This window comes from Channa argus, chromosome 7 (genome assembly GCF_033026475.1).
Source record: "Channa argus isolate prfri chromosome 7, Channa argus male v1.0, whole genome shotgun sequence".
NCBI classification, from domain to species: domain Eukaryota; kingdom Metazoa; phylum Chordata; class Actinopteri; order Anabantiformes; family Channidae; genus Channa; species Channa argus.
Window position 1 is genome coordinate 17,704,942 of NC_090203.1, and position 22,803 is coordinate 17,727,744.

The 22,803-nt window shown below is 38.4% G+C and overlaps 1 protein-coding gene across 6 annotated transcripts in view; it reads left to right on the forward strand.

Moving 5' to 3' along the window:
* The first annotated feature begins 808 nt into the window (after positions 1 to 808).
* The window catches only part of grb10b (growth factor receptor-bound protein 10b), a 65,860-nt gene continuing 43,865 nt past the window's right edge, over positions 809 to 22,803 (forward strand). For 4 of the 6 annotated variants that reach the window (XM_067509014.1, XM_067509015.1, XM_067509018.1 and 1 more), the window contains exons 1-2: positions 810 to 1,029; positions 16,657 to 16,779. In XM_067509014.1, the coding sequence (XP_067365115.1) occupies positions 16,729 to 16,779 (51 nt within the window). In that variant the 5' untranslated portion in view covers positions 810 to 1,029; positions 16,657 to 16,728. Of the gene's footprint in view, positions 1,030 to 16,656; positions 16,780 to 22,803 lie in introns of all 6 variants that reach the window. The other 2 variants (XR_010914761.1, XM_067509017.1) reach the window with 2 other exon arrangements.

Sequence of the window (22,803 nt, forward strand, 5' to 3'; positions counted from 1 at the left end):
TACATTTCTACCAACACAATATAATGATATGGAATCACATAAATACAAGGACGTATTAAAAGTTACATTTTCAATATTCACTGGTATTGCTGAATATATCATTACCACCTGAATATGCTTGGTGAATGCAAGTTCAGCGATGTTGTGAATTATTTTTATTTACATGATTCTAGAAAAAAAGTCAGTATGTATGCAGAACGAAACACTTTCATTTTAAGGGACAATTTGAATAATATGTCACATGCTTTGTGTTGGAATAAAGTAAGGTAGACCCCCTATGTCAAAGCTAAGAGTTCCATGCAGCGGAAACAAGGACTTGAAATGAAACAATTTTAAATGTGGAATAAAATATCTGAAACACTTTTAAAGAGTGTCCATCCTTTAGAATTTGTACAAAAGAAAATGAAAGAGGGAAGTTTGTGAATCCAAATTTATAAATTGTATTATTCCAAAGCTCTAGGATTGATGGATAATGGTTAAAACATTTCTAAAGGCATTTGGATCTGAGCAACAGTTGGCTTTACAAAAAATTATTTTAGATCAACAACAGACTGAAGTTGTAACCTGTTAAAATGTTGCTTATGTACGTCTGTGACCTTTCTTAAATACAGATTAGGCGATGTGTGTGTGCGGTGTTTCCACAGCATACACGGAACTTAAAACACCGGGGGAGGCAGTTCCTCAAAAAACGAGGAATCCTCGGAACACGCCCTTATTCTCACGGGACGTGAACGCCGCATTAATCAGTCCGTCGTTATGGGCGTGCTCTATTTTCAAGGGGAGGGGCTGTTTGCGTGTGTGCGCGTGTGTATGTATGTGTGTCCTCCCCGGCCGTCAGCTGCCAGGAGTCTTTGCAGCCACTGTTTTCGCCTCTTCCACGTCCTTATCGCCTCTGTCTGTCCAGTCCGGGAATTAGACCTTGGCCCGAGACACCGCCGCTGAGTGTCCCTCCATCTCCAGACTGCCATTCTGCGTGCTCGTCTCTGGGGGGATCGTAGCCTGCCTCAAATGATTTGATCTGACCGTGAGGTGAGAAGCGGTTTTCTTGCGCCCTGAGTTTGTGTGTGTGTGTGTGTGCGCGCGGGCGTCTGTGAGTTAGTGTTAAAACGTCCGCGAAAAGTGGTGCGCGAGCCCATTTTATAAAAGTTTAACGTGCCGCTGTGATGACACACGTGCATATATGGCGGAACCGCCTGATGGCTGCTCCAGGTTCGTGTTCTTTCCTTTCTGACAACGTAGCAGCCAGTCATTGAACTTTGAAACCGAGTTGAATGGTCGTGTTCAGCTGTTGCGTTAAACCAAAGCGACTTGAGCGAGTTTAAACCGGGAAGCTGCCGCCGTAGAGACCCCAGCCTGTTCCGGGGTTGGTAACGTTACGCGTGCCGATAAGTTTCCCGAATCTCACTGAAAAAACAAAAGTGATTCGAGTTTCCCCAGGGGGCATTTTTCTGTCACAGCAGCCTGCCCTGTTTACAATTGCGTAACAGCAGTTTACAGTGGCCCACACTTTTGGCTACTTTGTAATCAGTAGGGCTCTGGTTTGACCCCCCCCCCCCCCCCCCCCCCCAAAAAAAAAAAAAAAACTGTTGTGTGAGAGTTTCGCCAGTCTCGCCTTTTATCGCCTTATCCTTTTGGCAGCATTTGCTTTGGGGTTGGGGTTGGGGTTGGGGAGGGGGAGAAAGAGGCGTTTTCCCAGACATACACTTGTAACCACTGTGCAATGATTCCCAAAGTGGGCTTCGGGGTCCTTTGATGGGTTTCAGGGGGTCCCTAGTAAACTGAGGGGCTGTTGATTTTGTTTTGAAGACGTCACAGCTTGACACAAAAAGGAAGTTTTTTTTTTCAATTATTAAGCTGACTGTACAAAAAGTGTTATCAGTATTTAGTGAATGTAACAGTAACACTCACAGTTCCAGAGGGATTATGTTGGGAAGACTTATTGATTTGGGATCAACAATAGCGGCTGTTTGATGCAAAAATCTTTTGGAACCCCGTGTTCACCCTTAAGTCATCATTAAATCTAGCTGTGGCGGAAAGTGCTGGTCTAAACACTTACTGTAACTCTAGATGCATTGTGCCGTGTCTTACCAAGCCATCTGCACCTTTTTTTTATTTTTTATTATTATTAAAATGTTTTAAAAATAGTATATATTGTGAAAGCCTGATCATGAACTAATCTCTGTGCAAATGTCTTGACAAAGCAACTCTACATAGATAGAGTTAGATCTGCCCTGTCATTCGGGCACAGTTCCAAAACAATTTCTTTATTGGCTGAAAGTGGTCTCTGCAGAAAGTTGCATAACCACCCAAAATTTATGATTCTGGGAACTATCGACGTTGGCTGGTGTGCTTTGAATGCAGATGAGGGCTCCCACTGGTAATGTGGGGTTAGACTGGAAGATGGGGCATACAGGAGACATGTACATGGTAAAACTGTGCAGGTAAATCTATCCTACCAATTCAGAGTTTCAAGTGAAATCCTGCAATAACAGTCTCACATGTGTATTCAAAATTTTACAAACAGCTAAATGTTAGTGGTGTTTGCTGTTAAGGCAGAATTATGGATCTTCTCTTTTCACTGGCATGACTTCTATGACAGGTTAAATACAGACCTTCGCTGTACATATGAAATAATTTGTCATGTAGTACTTACTGGACACATTATTATTGGATTTATTATAATCATTTGAAAATAAATGCACTAGTACGCTTCATTTTAACATATGCCTAATTTCAAAGACAACAACCTTTCCAGAGAAGTCAAAAAGTCTGGATCATCACTGTTGTTACTTGACAGAGTAACAATGGAGCACTTGCATACTACACATTTTCATATTCAAACCCAACGATGATTTCTCTTTTCCTTGCCTCTGCCCATTATTTCCTGCTTTCTTTCATTTAATTATGTTGTGGTTACATCTCTGTGCACATGGCAACCGCTCGAGCTGCGGTTTCTTTCACCCCCTCAGCACCAGTCCTGCTATTTCAAGTCCATGCTCAGTAAGCACAGGCATGACGGGGCATGAACTCTGCAAGACTGCAAGCTGCCAAAAGGCTGCTGACTGCTCATATTCCACATAATTATACCTACAATAAGCTATACCTAACTCACTGTAGGAGTCAGACTAGTGTGACATGCCTTTTTCAAAACTGTTAAGAATCGAAAGTTTGTTTAGTTCAGTTGCTCCTACAGGATTAGGTTTTGTTTGAAACACTATATGCTTGTTATAGATTTATTGCATAACCAAAACAAGAGCCTCTTTAAGTTTAGCATATTTGTTGTTGTGCAGATATATAGAGAATTTGTATTTTGTTTTTCCTTTGCTTGTATGCGTGTAGTTGTCGATGGCTAATAAGAGACCATTAGCTGGTATTGGTGGCATAGGAGCTTGTGGTCCTGATCTAGGCAGGATTCCATTGGGTCTTGCGTCAGCCAGCAGTGATTCAGCACTGGTTAGTTCAGGCTTATACGCTGTTAATACTCCCTCTCTGATGTCATGATACCATTACCCAAGCCTGCTGGGAGACCACGGCACAGATCGTATCAGACAACTGACTCCTCGCCCTGTGTACCCGAATGTTACATCGGCTTTCTAAAGCATTTTACAAGCTTTTGCATTTGGGTTGTTCTCTAACAGAATAATGGTAAAGGTACCTGGTATCTCAACTATAATTGCTGAGTAATCATGTACTTTTTTGTGACTAGCTAGTTCTAAGAATCTAAACTCTTGCCAGAGGAAAACATTTGTGGTATTATTCTTCAACCTTCTCCTTACTGTAAATGTGGACCTGTACAAACCCAAATCTTACCACTTTTCTCTCGTGACCTAAGGTGATGCAATGCTTACTTGTCTAAACAGCACAGTGTACCGTGGGTTGAGTTTCTCACTGTCAGGTGTTGATCCAAATGTGAGTGAAACCCAAGCGTGCGTGAGAGGGAAGAATGTTGCCTTTATTCTGTAGGTAACTGAACACCTATGGTACCACATGCTCGGGTGTGTACAGGTAAAGTAGTGTGGCTGAATGATGATGTGTCAGACAAGTAAACATTTTCTTTCAACTGTCCGTCATCTGTCAGTTTATCTTGTCCCTTTGTCCATGTGTCTACTCAGCTGTCTGCAAATCTCAACATCTCTCTTTTTTGCTGGCATCTCTCTCCTAGTTTAACTGTCCTAATCTCTTTCTCTCTCAGTTGATCAGTGTTTTAAAATCTGCAATGAAAAATCAAAACAATCCATGGTTAGTTGGCTTTGGTAGATTAACTGTATGATTAACAACTAAAAGGGCCTTTTCCAGAAATATTTACCAGTGCAAAAAAAAAAACCAAACAAAAAACGTAGTACTGGCATTTTTCTGTTCTTCAATTATAGTACTATTTTAAACCTCTGATTCTCAACCATTATCTGAATGACAATGTATCCTTGTATTTCATTGCTTATATTTTTAATTATTATTCCCATACTTAGAAGAAGTGATTAGGGCTTAGAGTGGTGTATTATTTTTGTAATTTTTTTTTAAATTAAATTAGGCAAGTTTTTTAGCATTCCTAGAAGCAAACTTCTTTTCCCATTTTTCCTCAAGTGGTCACATAGACCTCCAGTTTTATTCTGATACAAGTTATTTGGCTTTTATTTAGGCTGGATTATTATGATCTTATGATCTAATTTTGTTAAAGACAATGGCACCAGATTTAGTTTTTGCTTTAGCATTGCTGTGTTCTTAAACAAAACAGAGGTATTATGACCATTCTGTTGATTTTGCCACAGGCACCAGTTAGGGATGCTTTGTGTTAGTAAAAGGTGCGGGAAAGATGGTTCCAAGAAAAGGCAAATCCATCAAACGCATCCCTCTGGGGCCACCATTATGGAGAACATGTGCACAAGCACCATTGCTCCCGAACCCCATCCATTCATCAATGTCATTGCATAAGACCAGTTCTCCCAAGCAGTCCAATGAAATCCTCATCCAATTAGGCACTGTCCACATTTCCAAAAGGCCTTTCTCTGATAGACTGGAGCTATTCAAACTCCCTCGGCATGACATCAGGCCCTCTCTTATAGCTCCACTTTACGCTGCTGCTCTCACATAATAAAAGCTGCCAACTAATGACTAATCAACATGTGCAACAAGCACATCCAGTGAGGAGTGACTACCATCTAATTTGCTGATTAAAACAGAAGACAGAGATGCTCTGTTCGACTTCGTCTTTCTGTTTTTCAGTGTAGCACTGCTGCAGAAACTACAGCAAGCTCATACACACACCTCATTTGAGAAGCTTAAAAGTTGATCATTGAAATAAGATTTTCATTGCAGTTCATTGTGGAGTTTGTTGATTACCAGTGTTTAATCACTGTATACAGTTAGTTTGTTTTTTTAATATCATACATGTCTGTAGTAAATTCTAATAGTTTAACCATTTTGTAATTCCTTGCTTAGTGTTCGAATGTTGTATGAGGACCTAAATCAGTTCAGTTGTTTGGCATAATTACAAGACTTGACAAGGTTTTTTCCAGCATTTCCAGCATTATTTGTCAGGGGCAGGAACCAAATTACTCCTATTTTTTTTAATGGTTGCATAGAGAGCTAAAGGGTGTTTACACCTTCATGTTAAACGACACAACTGAGCTGTCCACCCATACCCCTTAATCTCACACAGCAGAATTATATATGTCGTATCCCTGTAGGACGTTTTGATAATTTACAGCATCAGGCAAAATACTCTAACTTTAAGCACCTGGCTAGTTTAAGCATATACAGAGGAATAATTAAATAAAACCTTCCCTCTCTAGGGCTTGAGTAGGGGGCCCTGTGGATCAGAGGTAGAGCATTGGGTTGGGACGCAGAAGGCTGTGGGTTTGAATCCCAACCCACCAGGCGTGCCCAAGTCCAGCCACCAAGGACCATCTTGGTGCCAGTCCCAACCACAGATAAAAAAATAAATAAATGGGAAGGTTGCGGCAGTAAGGGCATCCGGCGTAAAAACTCGTTAACGTGCGGGACATGTTCCACTGTGTCGACCCCTGAAGAGACAAGCTGAAAACTGTTGATCTTTTTGGTCTCTGGCTCTTTGGTTACGGTCAGTACAATCACTTTAGTAGGTTCCTCAGACTCCAATTTGGACCCATGTCATTTCTTGAATTAAGACACTGGAGTGCTGCAGAATGAGAGGAGGGGTTTGATGGAGGAGCCTGTAGCTGGATAAGGACTTTGAGGTAAGGGGTGGAAGGCTTGGGAGTGTAGTGGGTGTGGTGCTTGAGGGGGGAGTGTGGTCAGTGTCTGATTAATTTGATGTGGTTATAAGCACAGATTATGTTGAAATCAGGGCTTCATGATCATGAGAGTGTATGTATTCTGTCAGTAAATAATGCACAATATTTTACAACTGTAATAAATCATTTAGCAGAAGCTTTTATCCAAAGTCACTCTTAAGTAATTAGCAGACACTAGCGACAACTTACGGATCCAGTGTGTTGCCCAGGGACACATTAAATTTTAGCCAGGAGGACTGGGAGTTGAACCACTCACCCTGAAGTTCGTGGACAGCTGCTCTATCATCTGAGGTACAGCTGCCCCAGCTGCTTATATCAGTATGTTGTCAGATTTGTCCTATGAGCCTAGTGCGATATGGATTATGTCATAGAGAGGGATATGTGGCTAACCCCTGAAAATGTTTAAATGGATGCTTTTTGTCTGTTTGGGTCCATTTTAATCACCTTTAGATGTGCCCTATGCCCACTTTTGGGCAGCAGAACAAATCTGTTGAGAAAATTAATATATTTTCTTTCATTAAACTAAAGAAAATTATCAGTATTTTCAGCAGGGTAGGTAGTAAGTTTCAGATCTGTCTGTCTGATCTAGCTTTTCACATCCTTTTCACTTAAAGTTTATTAAGGACAGTGACAACAACACACATTTGCACTTGAAAGTTTGCAATAATTTAAAAAAGGTTTTCCCCAGAACTAGATACAGGGAACCTAATTTATCAAATGAGACAAATATACACTTATTTATATAATGTGAAAAGTGATCCAACTTGTGCCACCTGTAACTGGTGTGACCCCCCCCCCCCCCCCTTTTGCAGCAATAACATCAACTAAATATTTCCAATAAATGTTTATTAATAAAATAATTAACAATTTCAACTCAAGGATGCTGATCAGCTTCTTTGCATTCACAGCAATTATATAGGATTAGGGTTAGGACTGTGACTTGACTGCACGATTAAATTTCTGTTGAGTGTTAGTTCACACATGGATACTTTGATATTTAGCTATAGAGTTTGCTTGTGGAGCTCAGTAATTTTTAGCGCCATCAATGACTGGAAGATATCCTGGTCAAGGGACAGCAAAGTAGGCCTAGATCATGATACTGCCACCACCAGGTCGTACAGGTAGGAGTCAGGTTCTTATGCTGTGTTTGTTCTTTATCAAAGAAAACTTACAAAACAAAATGTACACCGTTGTTTTTCAATGCCTCTTTGATGGTGAACTCATGAACAATGATTTTAGCCAATGCAAGGTTGTTTTTTTTTAAACTCCCGTTGTGATCTTTGTTGTTCAGTCCCTCATGAGGAGCATAACAATGATGTTAAATGTTCTCCCACTTATATATGATATGCCTGAGAGTCGACTGGTGGACGGAGTGAGCATCAACAACATTTCTTTTAATGTGCTCATTAAGCTCCCTTTTTCAAGCCATGACACACTTTTAGAAACCTGTGTAGTCAAGATCAAACTTTGGTAGTGAAGACATGACTTCATTTTTAAATAAAAAGAGGCATCCAAGACTCAAACCTAATTATCATGCCGTTGACTGAAACGCCTCACTTTAACTTTTCCTTCAAATGTATTGATAATCCTACTGATTTTCATAGTTTGGCGTCATTCAAATAGGTCAGGGTCAGTTTCCTTTTAAAATGGACGTGTGGACTTAATCGATTACAAAATATGTCAATTTAGTAAATGTGTCGATGCATTGAGAGTTGGGCTAGGCATTTAAGGAACACAAAGATAAAGAAATGACCTGTCTGTGTGCAGATTTACTTGTTAAAGGAAAAATATAACGATTTGTGTTCTGAAATCATGGAATATGAATTCTGCAAGACTACACTGAGAATAAGAAAATAAACTTTCGGAGCAGCTTCTTCTCTCGGCATATGGGTGAGGGTGGAGCTCTGCCAAGATTCCCTGTGTGCAGCAGAGAGGGAGCAGACAGCTTACGTGAAGTCAAAGTTACTCAACTCGACCGGACATCATCAGTTCTTGTTCGGGTACCGAAGTAAAAATGCTCGGCAAATTAATGAGTGTTTTGATCATTTCCTATTATAGATTGTTAAATGTTCAGAAATGTGCTGTGTTAACTTCAGCTGTGCCTGCAGTTCCCCATCCACCCTCATGTGTTCACCACAACAAGCTTGTTGGTTAATTGCTAACTGCTACAACAAAAGCCGTATGTGCTGCACTTAATGCACTAACTGTTCCAACTAATGTGCCACAGGTTCTGGTTAGTTGTGTGTTTATTGGACTCAAACTAAGTCAGTCTAATCCAACAGTCCTGCAGTAAATTCTCCTTCATGAAGGTGATAATATTCAGTTTATGTTCAGACCCAGGAGTTGATTCAGTTAAACTGTAGTGAAGACAGATTTTGTTGAGTAGCCCGTCCTCACTGACATACTAAATGTTGTGGACAAAATAATAGACATGCAGTTGCCAGCCAATTAAGCAATTCTTAAATCACGTTTTACTCTATTTGCTATAACGATTTGTTATGCTCTTAATTCCTTACTTTCCAGCTCTGAAAACATAGCTACAGAAACAGGTTAAAGTTCGAATTGTGTTATTTCTCTTAAAGCAAAGCAAAATGTAAGCATTTAACTGCTGTAACAGAGCTGAATAGGCTAAAGATTAAGATGTATTTGTGACTACGAATTGATCTAGAAATCTGCTGAAAACATGAATAAGAATTCATTAAAAGTCAAGCTGATATTTTTGCGTTAAAGCAAAATTAACAGTTTATTGAGGAAATTATATTGTGGAGAGACTTTGTAGTATTCTGTAAAACACAGATTACCAGTTAAGGCTGTCCTTTTTTGGGGCGGGGGGAACTGGCCTGCTTCAAATTATTATATTGAAATATAAATGATGAATTTAAAAGTTTATAGTAAATTAGGTATTATATTAATTGATAAATTAAAAGGGCTTAATGGGAAAATAGTCTCTAGCTTAATTGACTAAAAAAATAATAGTTAGGTGCTGCCTTAAAATGGACACACATATGTACTCTTCAATTGATTACCCATTATGTTCTTTTTTACATGTGCAGATCTTAGGTGTTATAGGTAAAATTTATTCAGACAGATTTTAGAACACCACTGTAAGTAATACTGAAACACTTAACTGGAAGGCACTAAATGTTTGAGAGCTGAGGGAAAGTGCATAGTGCGGGGATATTTCAACATGGGGCCCCCTTTTACATTATGCATCATAATCAGATCCATTGTTAACATGAAATTACTAATTAGTGCAGATTTGAAACGTTGACATGTAATCCTCTGCCCTGTATAATCCTTCACTCTCATTTCACCTGAAATTGGTCTTTGAAGTGATATGCTGAAGGTCATGATGTGATGAATCCAAAAAGAACCACATCATCTCCACAAATCAGAGAAGAGCCATCCAGTCAGTGTGTCAGCATCCTCGGTAAGAAGGCAAACACATTCTAAGTTGGTGGTGGCCTTCATTAGAGTTGTCCCTTTTCACATATGTTGTTTGTAATTTTTTCTACATGGACAGGATTTCATAGCACAGCCAGGGGGGGAAGAGTGTCCCATTGGGGGAACCCAAAATGGCTTCTGCTTAATTGACATTCATTAACCTCAACTTACTTTCATTATTTTTCTCTTATTCATGTAGTGACATTTTTGTATGATCAGAACTTTAAATTTTCATTCTCACTTTCAGTCCATTCATCTGCCAGGGAACACAAAAAGGTTGTGGAATCCACTGGATTTGGACTGTAGGACACTGCAGGACACTGGCCAGCGCGGCCTGTAAAACCAAAATTTTTGTTTGGATACTGTAAAGAAAATCTTAAAATGGAATCACAAACTTAGACAGTAAGTTTTAAAATGCCTCAAATCTCACTCAATCCTATCAGGACTTTGGCACTTTCTTTTGAAGGTAACAGATTCCACATGACCAAACACAAATATACTTGTTGTGGGGGTGTATGTATACCCATGTAATCAACATCATTATCACTGGATAACATTTCTTATGTTCCAGTAAGAGAAACTTTTAACTAATGGTTTTAAGACTACGTGTAAAGGCAGGCTTCCAGTAAAACTTACAGTACGTAACCTTCTGATAAATCCTAGGAATTCATTATTGGTTAAATTGTAAAGCGACATGATTTTTCTAGTATTGGACACACCCATATTCAAATCTTCATGAGAATTCCTGTACTATAGCTCCAATCATTTTCTGGTCACTTAATAGAAGTTGCGTGCCACACCAAAGATTAAAACATTTTGAAAATGACAGGTTCAACTAAATGTGTCTGTGAGAGCAATGAGAGCAAAGCTTGCTACAAATGCAAAAGGAAGCAGCAGACAACAAACACAGGCCAAATCTTTTTAGCTTTAATATTTTTTTCAAAAGGCATCAAATAATAAATACAATTCAAAGCTATAAAACATTTCTTATCTATTAAATGGATGTTAAATTGACATGAACAGCTTATGTTCACTGTATTTATAATCAAATGTCCAGGCTGAATCAGTGTATGAGTTTGGTTCGGTTCAGTTCATTTTCAATATGGGTGTTTGTCTGTGTGTTTCCCAAATTATCTTGTGGATGAAGGCTCAAAAACCCAATTAGGTTTGTTAAAATTATCTTCTTTTAGCCACTCACACTTCTTTGTCTTCTCTTTCATGCTGATCAACTTAATGATTTTCCCCTTCCCAGGTTTATAGATGTGCCTGCTTTTATCTTGTCTCTTTCACTTTGTTTTCTTTCAAGTTAGTAAAGGGCTGATCTGGAGTTTCAGTCAATCCACCTTTCAGCCACAGTCAGAAATGTCCCATAATGTTCTAGTCACTTACTCTTTGATCACCTTATTTTGAAATCGCAAAAATCATTTAATGTACATTCAACTAGTACAAATGTTCCTTCATCAGAAATTAAAGTTGTTGTTTTTTTTTAACAGGGGTGCAAACATTTGCCATGAGGTAATGTTTAACTAACATCTTTTTTTTTTTTTTTTAAATCTTTGACTACTTTTGTTACTTCTGATGATGAAGATACATTTGTACTTTGTTGATTGTGTCATTATGTTAGGTCAAGGGTAAGTTTGCATTTTATATAGGGGTTGCTAACCTTGCAGCCAACATGTAATGACATTTTTTATTTTTTTTTAAGATCTTTGAAAACATTTCCTGCATTGAATAAAGTCCTTAAGAATTACACCTACACTTTTAATCAAATGATGCCAATGTGGAAATCTTATAGCTTATTGGTGTGTGTCTGTGTGTTTAATCCCCATTTATTGTCATCAATATTCACTCTATCCCTAAAATTCAATGCATGCTGTTTCACGAGGTTGGGGTTTGGTATAATGAACGTGTTGTGTGTTTTAACCCAGTACCCTAAATAGAAGGAATGTGCTCTCTGCATTCCAAAGATGTCTGAGCAGAGCTGAACAGTCCTGTGTTAAGCTGTGTCCAGTTCAATCATCTGAATTCAGTCTGACTGAGATGAGCACATTTTACAATTATACACACAGGAAAAGTTGACACAGCTGTGCAGCTGAGCTTTACGGATGCTTTATGGATGCTGGTTCCTGAACACTACAATGCTTGTGGTATGTGTGAAAGGGCTTTACTTAATCTGTAATGAGAATATATTTGCTGGGTTATATTTTTATATTGATTTGTTATGTCATATAAAATAATTAATTTAGAATTGTTTGATTGGACAATGAGCAGCTCACAAGTCTGAGCTGTGCTATATTTGCAAAAAGGCCTAGACTGGAGACATGATACCAGTGTGCATATCAGTAACTGGGTATTAGTGGTAGTTTTATGTTTCTGCCAATCCTAGCCTGCAGGCACTTTGACTCAGACATAGTATGCTGTATGTCTGACGCCCATTTTGTTTAAATTTAAATACCTATGTTGCATATACTTATGTAACAGCAAGTTACACAACATCCATCTAGTTTTTTTCTTAAGAAATACCCAGATCTGTAGCCTTGGTATCAGTAGAGTGCGTGTTATAAACCATGTTTTTATTGTATACGGTGAGCGTTCATTTTGCACAAAGTAGAACGTATTTCTACCCATTTACATTCATTCTTAGCCCACCTCCTGTTCACTCCACAAGCTCTCCTGTCTTATATAGGGGATAGAGCATTTAGTCGCTTTGCCTCTCATCTCTGGAATTCCCTCCCTTCAGACCTTTGTTCCATAGACTCTCTCCCTATGTTCAAATCCCGTCTTTACCACCCTAATTCCCAAAAAAATAGAAGTTTTGGGAATGCAAGGATTTGCAAATCTCATAAACCTATATTTTATTCATTAGTTTAGTTTGTATTTGACAGTAAAACATCTTAAAAAAAAAGTTGGAACAGGGGCAACAAAAGGCTTCAAGCATCTCTGTTCTCCCATGCAGCTCCTCGCTCTCTCTATCGCTCTCTCTGTCTGTCTATCTATCTATCGAGCAGTGAGTGCCTCACAGAAATGTACAGAAGTTCACAAGCAGGTACATTGTGACTTGACAAGTAGAAAAAGAGATTAGAGAAAGAGAGAGACGGGCAGAGCAGGACGACAGACAGAAAAGGTGAAAACCTGACCAAACTCACTGGCTGGTTGACAGTCAAGACAAACAAACCAGACCAACAGACAGGAAGGTTAAAAAAAAATCAAACTGACTCTTTACAGGGAATGTCTGGGAGTGCAGCTCATAAGACATTCATTTATTTCAGGTTTGGCCTACATACAGTATATGAGGTTAAAAGTTGAAAATTTCCATTTCCCACTCTAGGTATTTTTATTGGACAACTTGGAAAGGCTTGAGGAAGGGGGAAAACTTAATAACCTGTTATTTCAAATGAGAGAAAGCTGCGGCCTAAATGGGTAAATTACTATATATAAAACCATAATGACAAAACTCTAAATGTGTATTTATCACCCGAGAAGAGACGACCCTGCCCAGTTTGTCTCTTGCTATGCAATTCCTCAATCATATTAGCATCAATACATTTGTTTTTGTATGTGGTATTTACCCTCACTATTCTGCAGCCTCTAAAGTCATTTTAACATCCATGTTGGGTCTGGTGAGCTGGTCAGTCACTGATCCACCAATGTGTAAAAGAGGGGATCTGTTCAGGGAAATGCGGTTTCAATTAGGATTTACTTTAAATAGCCCACGTTTCTGGTGATCCCAGGTGTCGCCTTTGGCTTCTCTGCAGGGCTTATAACCCAGGGATGTTAAAGCTGGACCCTTAAGATGTAAGCACATATCAGCACATTAACCTCTGTGCTGACTAACAGATAGCCCTAAAAGTGCATATTGCAATGCAGCTTTTATGTTAGTACCACATTTGTGTATTGAAGTAGAGGTAGAGGTATTGTGAAATGGTTGGAAGCAGGAAATATTTTGAAGTGCCTTGCTGTTGGTGTATTTGTGTGAAACTTGGACAACTGGCAGCTTTGCTTTTGGCAGTAGAGTATAATTCTGACCTTTTTTTTTCAGATTAGTTTTCCAACTTTGAGCCAGATTTGTAGGTAACTGATACAACCACCCATATGAACCCTTTAAAATAATACATAACTCTCACAAAACATATCATATAAAGGTTGATAAACCCTCAGAGCCTGACACCTTCAGTAAACTATCATATGTCTGCTATAAACTATTTCTGCTGGAAAGGATTTAGGATTCATGATTTTGTCATGGTTTAGCCTCCTATGTTAGACGTCTAGCAGCTAACATTCTTCCTCATCCAAGTCTGAGCAAAAATCATTTTAGTTAATCCTGATACATTTATTTTACAACTGGCTACATCACTCCCCCTTTTCTACTTCTTTGTCAAGGTCTGAGATGGTTACATTTCAGTACACTGTTCAATTGAACTTAAATGGATGGACTGTTCAAAGGCCTCTGAAAGGGTTTAATCCTTGCACTGTAATGGCTTTGATTGTGTAGAGAGCAATTAGGCATAGGTTTGTATGTGTGTGTGTGTTTGGACAACATGTCAGTAATTAAGAGTCACTGTTATAAGTGTGAGCACTTTAAATCTTGACCTACGAAGTATTTTAATGCTGCATGGAACGCTTGAGCTTTCCCCCATGTTTTGTCAGGCCCCGTTTAAAGCAGCATTCACAGCTGTGATGTTGGAGGTGGAGTGTAGTTAGTTAGTTGAACCCTACTTCTGCCCCTCTGGCACAACCTCCCGACTCCTGACATATAATAAGCATACAGTTCAGTCACAGCTAGTCAGCAAGTCTGTGGTGCCTAATGAGGAGCTGCTTGGAGAGTTTAGACTGATGTTAATTTGTTTTCCTTTTGTTGTAAACTGTGTGTCTGTAAATAATGTGTAAATGACGAGCTGTCCTTGCATGCCAGCCGGCCAGGCCACACACATGGATTGACACACACACACACACACACACACACACACACACACACACACACACACACACACACACACACACACACACACACACACACACACACACACACACACACACAATCATTACAAGCAAGTCCTTTCAGTGGCCCTAGCCATCATGGTGCCAAAGTTTTTTGTTTAGAATGCATTCATGGTTTGATCATTATTTGCAGGCCCAGTTTTGGAGGTATAAAAACAACCTCTTTTCATTTTTTAGTTCTTTAAAAACTGGAAAGGGAAAGCTTTGAGTAACAGTATTATTATGTCATCAGCTGACACCGGTTTCAATGTATTGTGCATACAAGGGTGGAAAACTATAGAATTTATAATTGCCAGCATAAGCAAAATATTTTTACTGCTACAATAGACAAGATGACAAAAAGTAAAATGTCATGTTTTGAGAGGAGTTTCAGACAATACGATAAACAATCTAGTTCTTTTTGAGCTTTGAGCTTGTCAGAGGTTTTGCACAGTAAAGGTAAACTAAGTTTGCAGTGAGATGGCTGACACCACTGGAGATAGAGTGATCCTGTCATTTTAAACTGACAGACAGCACAATAAACAAAACTAGAGCCACCCAGACACCTTAAAATCTCCTAAAAATAGACACCCACACATGTGCAGCATATGTCAATACACAAACACACACCAGACACAGTACAAACATGCATGCAGAAGAACATGAATGGGTAGAAATGTACACACAAACACTGTAAAGCCGCATGAGTAGCTTGCTCACAGCCGCTAGAACAAACAAGAGATAATATTAGCGATCTAAAAAAAAATGGTAGATCATATTTTTAAAATGGCATCAGGGGGTCATGAACGCTAGCATAAAAGACCATCTTAGTTGTGAGCCAGAGCTGCTTTGCTCCAAATTTATCCCGAGGGTCTATCTTAAGAACTGGAGAGGTGCCGGCTTGGTATTTTTGGGTCAGTGTTTACAGATGTTTATTCAGTGGCAGCAGTGCCTACAGGTTAATAGGACACCCACTTTAAGAAGTTCAAATACACTAAAGGCCATGTTGTTGAATTTGTGGTTATTTTGACCCAAAGATGGCCAGGAGGGAGGCTTCATAGAGCAGAACAACCTTTTAAAGTTAGCTTACAGCAGATAGGTCAATAATTTACTAGTGTGTAATGAAAATATAGTGAGGCTGTTGGTCGGATCAGAATGGTAAAATCCATTAAGACATAAAAGCTGCGAAGACTTGTGATGGGGGAAGCATAAATACAATTTGTATAATCTTTGAGCTACATAATAGATTGCAATTCAAGTTGCACAGTTTGTTCATAGCAAACTTTGGTTTCCTTTAAAAATTTACTGCTATGGAAATGCAAAGATAAACCAGGTCTTTGTCATCCAGATAAAGACATTATGATTTATCTCATTTAGTGCAGTTTCTCTGCTAGCAATAAACCTAATGGCACAAATCTGTTTATATTATTTGGTTTATCATATGGTACTACATTTAACTTCATGTAATGAATGGATATGGATAACCTGGTAATTTTGAAAAGTTATACTTCATCACCTCTTTGGAAAACTAGCTTTGATGTGAAAAGAAAAACTACCTATATTGAAATTTCACTCCGCCTCTTTAACAGACCATTTTGTCATAATGTAAAGCAGCTAAAATAGTTCAGATTTTAAGCATGTTACAAACCAAAATAGAAGACTACTAAAGAACACTTTTGTAAAATGTAAATGGTTTATAATTTATAAACCATTTACCAGTTTATAATTTATAAAAACAAACTCACAAACAAGTACCTGTCTTTTGTTCCTTGTTGAATTTAATTACTGTGGGGCCTGAGTTTTCTGTCCTACACCTGTCTTGTCAGAACTTCAAGTTCAACTTGAAGCCTTCTTTTTGTCAACCACCTCTCCTTCCTCTCTTGGACTCTCTTCTAATCTAACCTTTGCCCTTCTTTCTTTGGCGTTTTGCACTAACCTCCTTTTGTCTGTTCTAATCCCTTTGCAGGTTCTGCCGTGTCCAACTTGTATTCAAACTGACCCAGCTGGACAAGTTGTATGAAAGAGCTGAACACAAAACATGGCTGTGGCTGGATGTCCAGATTATTTTCTACATCATCCAAATTATCAGGTAAATGACAGTTTCCTTTTTTCTTTTTTAATGGCAGAAATCATTTGCTATTTTAACACTTGTCCAACTAGTGTTTTTTGTTTTTTTTTCAGTTTTGAATAGAAATAATTGTTTTATAATGTGCAAAACTAGTCCATAATCCATAATGTCAATGTGAAATGCTGTGGACCCATCTGACTCATGATATATCTAAGATTCTTAACTTAAAGTAACTTTATTTAATAGAAATTGTGACATTATTAAAAGGGAAATGTGCCTCAAAAATACATTGGACTGATTTGAAAGTTAAGACACACATTTCATAATCTTCTGGGAAGTTGTTGGGATGCCAACAAACAAAGCACCCTGTTTTTAATGTTGTAATAGGAAAGTAATAATAAACCATCCAAGAAGCACTTGGAGGTTTTCCACAGAGGGGTGTCGTATTTACAATATTGTGTGCTGTTGGTCACTAGCACAGAAGCACAAGGCGATGGGCTTCAGGATGCACCAATGAACAAAAGCTGTGTAGAAGTGGTGCTCATGGGAGTTGTTTATACCATTATTTCAGATGGCATTTTAGATTACATTTAAAAAATGCATATATAAACTTCAACCCAATCAAAATGGCTAGTGGCAGTAACTCTGTCACCTGCCACTGAGGCCAGGTTGTTTAATGTCAAGCCCTCCAAGTAAGGTACAAAGCAAGTAAGAAAGCTAAATCGGGAGAGGACAAGACAAGCAAAGTCCTGTGAGAAGAGAGGTTTCAGTTCCTTGAAATGTAAATCCAGACAGGAAGGAAATGGGAAGTGACATCCTGTTGGAATTAGTGTTGGTGCTTTAGAAATAAGGGGCTGTGCTGAACTTGTTTTTCATGGGTAAAGAAGATTTGTTGTAAATTTAGGAGATCTTGCCCTCATTTTCTAATTTTTGGCTCCATGTTAGAAATGCAGTGGTGCTTGAGATAAATGTGTGATTACATTTAAGATCATATTCATGCATAAATAAAAAAATAAATTAAAAACACACAAGTCCTAAAACTAGATAAGGGGAACACAGTTGTACCCCAAACTACAAACTGAAATAACTGAATACAGTAACTGGATACAGGTGGAAAAAACTAAAACAAAATTGTGTGATCTTTTTTTATGAACCACTCTTAGGGAGGGTGACGATGGTGTTGAATGTTATTTCATTTGTATACAGTGGTGGAGTCCAAACTCATAACTTTCCAGCCTGGTGAGCATCAAGAACTACTCTTCCAAGGTCTCGAGATAGCTCCTTTGTTTGGGCCCTTACACAACTTTTAAGCTGTGTTGTCAAGATCAGACATCGATATTAAAGACCCAGATCTCTAACTAAGCCAGCGGTTCCTAAACTCACAACCGATTGTCATTGAAACATGTTTCTTTCTGTTCAAATGAATTCTTCAGGCCACACAAACATATTTAATTTGATAAATTTTCGCAAATTTTTTTTCTTCGGCATAAGCCTACATAAGTTCTTTTTTTTTTTTACTGGGGTTCAATATGTGGCCAGGCGGAGTTTGGATGCAAACACTGACCCTACATGTGGGTGAAAATTCTCAGTCACTCAGGTTTGGTTTTTCGACGAGTGACCCTACATTTGAGCTGGCCAATCTACCAACTGGACCACTGCTGCCCACTTAGTTTATTCACTGAAACTGACCGTTTGTGAATAATCAAAATTAACGATTTGTTCTGCATATTTTTTGCATGGAGCACAGAACCTTAACATTATATAGCCCCTTTCAGACATGCACTGGAATTTACCCAACCCAGATGTTCTCTGGAGAGGGTGTATGTGTGAACACAAACGCCCAAGTCTGTTGCCCCTGACTTTATTCAGATTTTATCCAGCCAGCTTCCTAGTGCAAAGTTGGTTTTATCTCCAACCAAGCTCATTTGTGAATAGAGGAGGTAATACTGTAATCACCGTGAGTAAGTGGGCGTGTTGATGATGTCCATTTCCTGTGACTGCCACGAAACCAGGCAAACCCAAACACCTGAAGGTGAAGGAAAAACGACATTGAACAGGAAGGAGTATTGTGATGTGCTGATTTGTTATTGAACGAGCTGCAGCAGACTTGAATTGTTGATGTCAGGTTTTAGATTTAGTCACTGTGTTCACACTAGCCTTCACAGAGCAAAGGGCTTCCAAACGTTTGTATTAGGCCCGTAGCACTATTGGCCTGATCAGAAGCTGATCTGTTGTCTGCTTGTTATCTGGGTCACGACTTTATCTGTGACCATACACATTAGAGCTCAGAGAGGTCAAAGAGTTCACCCTGCTTTAGACTCCCAGGTCATCAAAGCTTACAGAGAAGCTTTTCTGAAACCATAGATCTGCTTGAGACACTGAGTCAGGGTCTCTAATGTGAATGCCATTGCTGTGTTTCTGCCTTATTGCTTCTGCTGCAAAGATAAAACCACATCTTCTGTATAAAGAGCATGAGTTTAATGAGGCACAAATTTAATAACAGAACAGTTTAAAGAACAAACCAAACAAGTGAAGCTATGGTGAAACCCTCTTTGGACCAGTGATTCATTTTACACATCAGTCACATTAAAACCAACTCTATAATATTGTTTATAATTATTATTAATAGTTTCTCCACTGCTGTTAAAATTGCGCTGACCCATTAAGGCTTAGTAGCATATATATTCTAAGTTTTGTAAGTCTTTTAAGGGCTTAATGTGCCCATTGTACTGTGTGCTTTCAGTGGTGGAGTTCAGCATGGGCACTCGTACTAGGCTCAGCAGCCCGTGCACAGCAAGCTGTAATGCACTGTGGGTTCTGACAGCTGTCGATCATTGCCAGCAATACATTTTTTAACAGACAGGCTCTGACCCAGTTGTCAAGCCATCACAATTGCCCCTGTCGAAGTCGCCGAGATCATTACACTCTCCCTTACAATTTCCTGCTTAAAGCACATCAACTTTAAGACCTGACTGTTTTCTTGCTACCTCATATATCTCACCCACTCCTTAACAGGTGCCATTGTAACTAGATAATTAATGTTGTTCACTTCACTCGTCAGTTGTTTGAACAATGTTGCAAGTACATTTATATTGACTCTTAACACAGAGCAGTGCTAATATATGCAAGCAAATCTATGTTTACCATACACTGGCCACTTTATTAGGTACATATGTACAATTTTATGCAATCCAATACACTAGGTCTGCCGTGAGTTCTAGTTTTACAGTGTTATAATTAAGTTGAAACTATCAGGTGATTAATTCTACTCTCTCTTTATTATTGAAGTCAGGGTGGTTAGTGGAGTCATACTGGAGTTCATTACCAGAAAAGGTGGGTCTATGTTTTGGTCACCTTATTCATTTTAAATAGGGTGACCAAAGTGCATTATATTGTACAGGTGTAGCTAATAAAGTGTTCAGTGAGTGTATGTGTTTGTTGCCTTTACCCTTCTTATTATCCCAGTAAACTCTCACTCTCAAACTCTCACAGCTAAAACATGTGTCTTGTCAATTAATTGAGTTACATTACAGGAGGATTGGTTGGAAAGCAGTGAATGCAGTGTGAAATGATGTGGTTCCTTTGTCTCTCGTAACAGTTTAAATGGGCGCTGCTGAAGCTACAGTATACAGACCTTAGTGTACACACCCAAGTCTAAACACACACAGGACTCACTGGGCTGTTTGCAAAGCATTCTGCTATAACAGATGTACCTTGACTTGCTGAATGAGAAAACTCATTCACTGTGAAATTCCAGGGTTATGGAAGATTTTTCCTGATAAAACTGAAGTTGCATTTCAAAACAGATTGAATTGAAGATACCATTCATACTAAACTCATAGCATTATATTGCCTCTTTAATATTGTTTCTGATGTATCATCATGACTGGTGAATAAATGATAGTAAGTGCAAAACCAGACTCATGAAGTAAAAAAAGTTATTCTTATTAAAAAGATGATAGATTTAGATAATTAAAACACCATTAAATCCAGACTTCAGTAGCTGTAATACAGTTACTGTATGAGGTTATGTTAAATTTAAAAGTAACCTGTGCTCCTATTTATTTTAACATTTGAGTGAGATTAAAATGCTACAAAAAGCACAATTCACTGAATAGCTGAGTATGCTTTCTCATTGCGTTTGATTAGATTAGACTCTATTTTGTCATTGTGCAGAGTACAAGTCCAAAGCCAAATGTAAGAGTTTGGAGAATGTGTGTTGGATGTACAAGAAACATTTCATAAAAAATATGGGATATTGGGGCTGCAGGTAACTTTGTAAAATTTGACCCTGCGAGTGGATTAGAGTTTATCAAGTGTACAAAAATCAAATGACTGGCTGAAGCCTATCCCAACATGCATGCAGTACATACAGTAGGTGCCTGAACTTGTTAGAGTTACACAATTATAACGTGTGAGCATTATCATCCAATAGTTGTAAATTCATTCTCACTTTACGTTAATCATAATTTGAAGTGGAATATCCACATATATATGTATTTTTTTAAAGGATTGTGAAAATTATTACGCTTTTTATTCTCTGGATTTTGTGAGCTAATAAATTTGAAGAATAACTACATCTTTAGTCTCAATTTTGTAGTAAATGTAGCACATCATTGATTTTGGAAAGGGACTGGTGGCACAAGTAAAACGCCATGAACTAAAAGTAATTTCTGTGTAGCCATTAACATCTAGACCATGACCGTAACATCTCATATTAAATATTCTCAAATAAACAGCTTGATGTTTTCTCCTCTTATGTTTAATCATTTTTCATCACACTTAATATTTGTAATGCATTTGATATCACACATCTTGTATTGCATACACAGTGACTGTATTATATGCCAATTTATTCAAGAGTACCTGGTTGTAGACAAAGATGGCAAGCTTCTGCAAGTGGACGGTTTTGGACGTTAAGACAATACATTATGCAATAAGGTATAGTGGTTATGGTTAAATAATGTTTAAGATGATAAACCACAGTAACAGTCCAAAAAAATCAATTTTCCAGAAGAAATGGTTATTTCTGTCTGTTGCCAGCAGTCTTATCTTTGTTTGCAGGCAGTCCCTCTCAATTTCCTCGGCAATGCCACCTATTTATAACACAACATGCAAGCAAAGTATATATGGAGCCAGTCATCATGTCTGAATATAGGTCCACTTAAATCAGATGCACTTGCTCTTCAGAAAGAAAAAACAAATTATTGTGATATCCTATATAGCCGTGTATCTGGAAATGACAGCATTTTTACCAACTAACAAAGGGATAAGGTTGTATTCGTGTTAGAGTATTGTCAAAGAATATGAAAGACTTTGAAGACCTAATCACATGTTTTAAAAATAAGGAGTGGCCTGAGTTTGCTTAGCTGTACTGTGACAACAGCTACAGCTTAGTTTCTACAGTGTAAACAAACAGGTAAACAAAGCACTAAATCAGACTTTGGTGTGGTCTCCTGATCTCATTCTGGGTAATTGGGTAAGAGCTTACCATTCGTCATCTTGTTTCCATGTACTGTATGTTAGAACAGGACTATACTCTACTACTGTCGGTAGGAATGGTCTGACAGATGTAATGCTGTGTTTGTAATATGTTTGATTTTGAATTATTGTTATGGATTGAGTTCAGTCTTTTTCGCCCAAAGCACTGTCATTAAGTAAAGTGTTGATTTATATTCAATCCTCGACCATAATAATCTCACACTGACCTCTTTGAAAGGTGTAGCTTTAACATGAGTCTTGTTTAAGACCCAGAGCTTTGTGTCTGTACTGCTTTCATTGGCTTAACCTTGTCTCTAGTCTCTCTCTGACCTTTCTGAGCTGAAACCTCAACCCCTTGACTCTTATTTGAAGTTACTTTTGAAAGGGCCCCTATATGCTCCTTGTCAAAACTTGGCTTAACCTCAGTCCTGTTGTGACCCCTACTTAAGCACTTAAGCAACATTTGTGTAGTTTTTTGTCTTTGTTTATGTGTCTTAAACACTGAGAAGCAAGACAAACAAGACAAACAAGGATAACATACAACCTTATTTGTAGTCAGAGTCA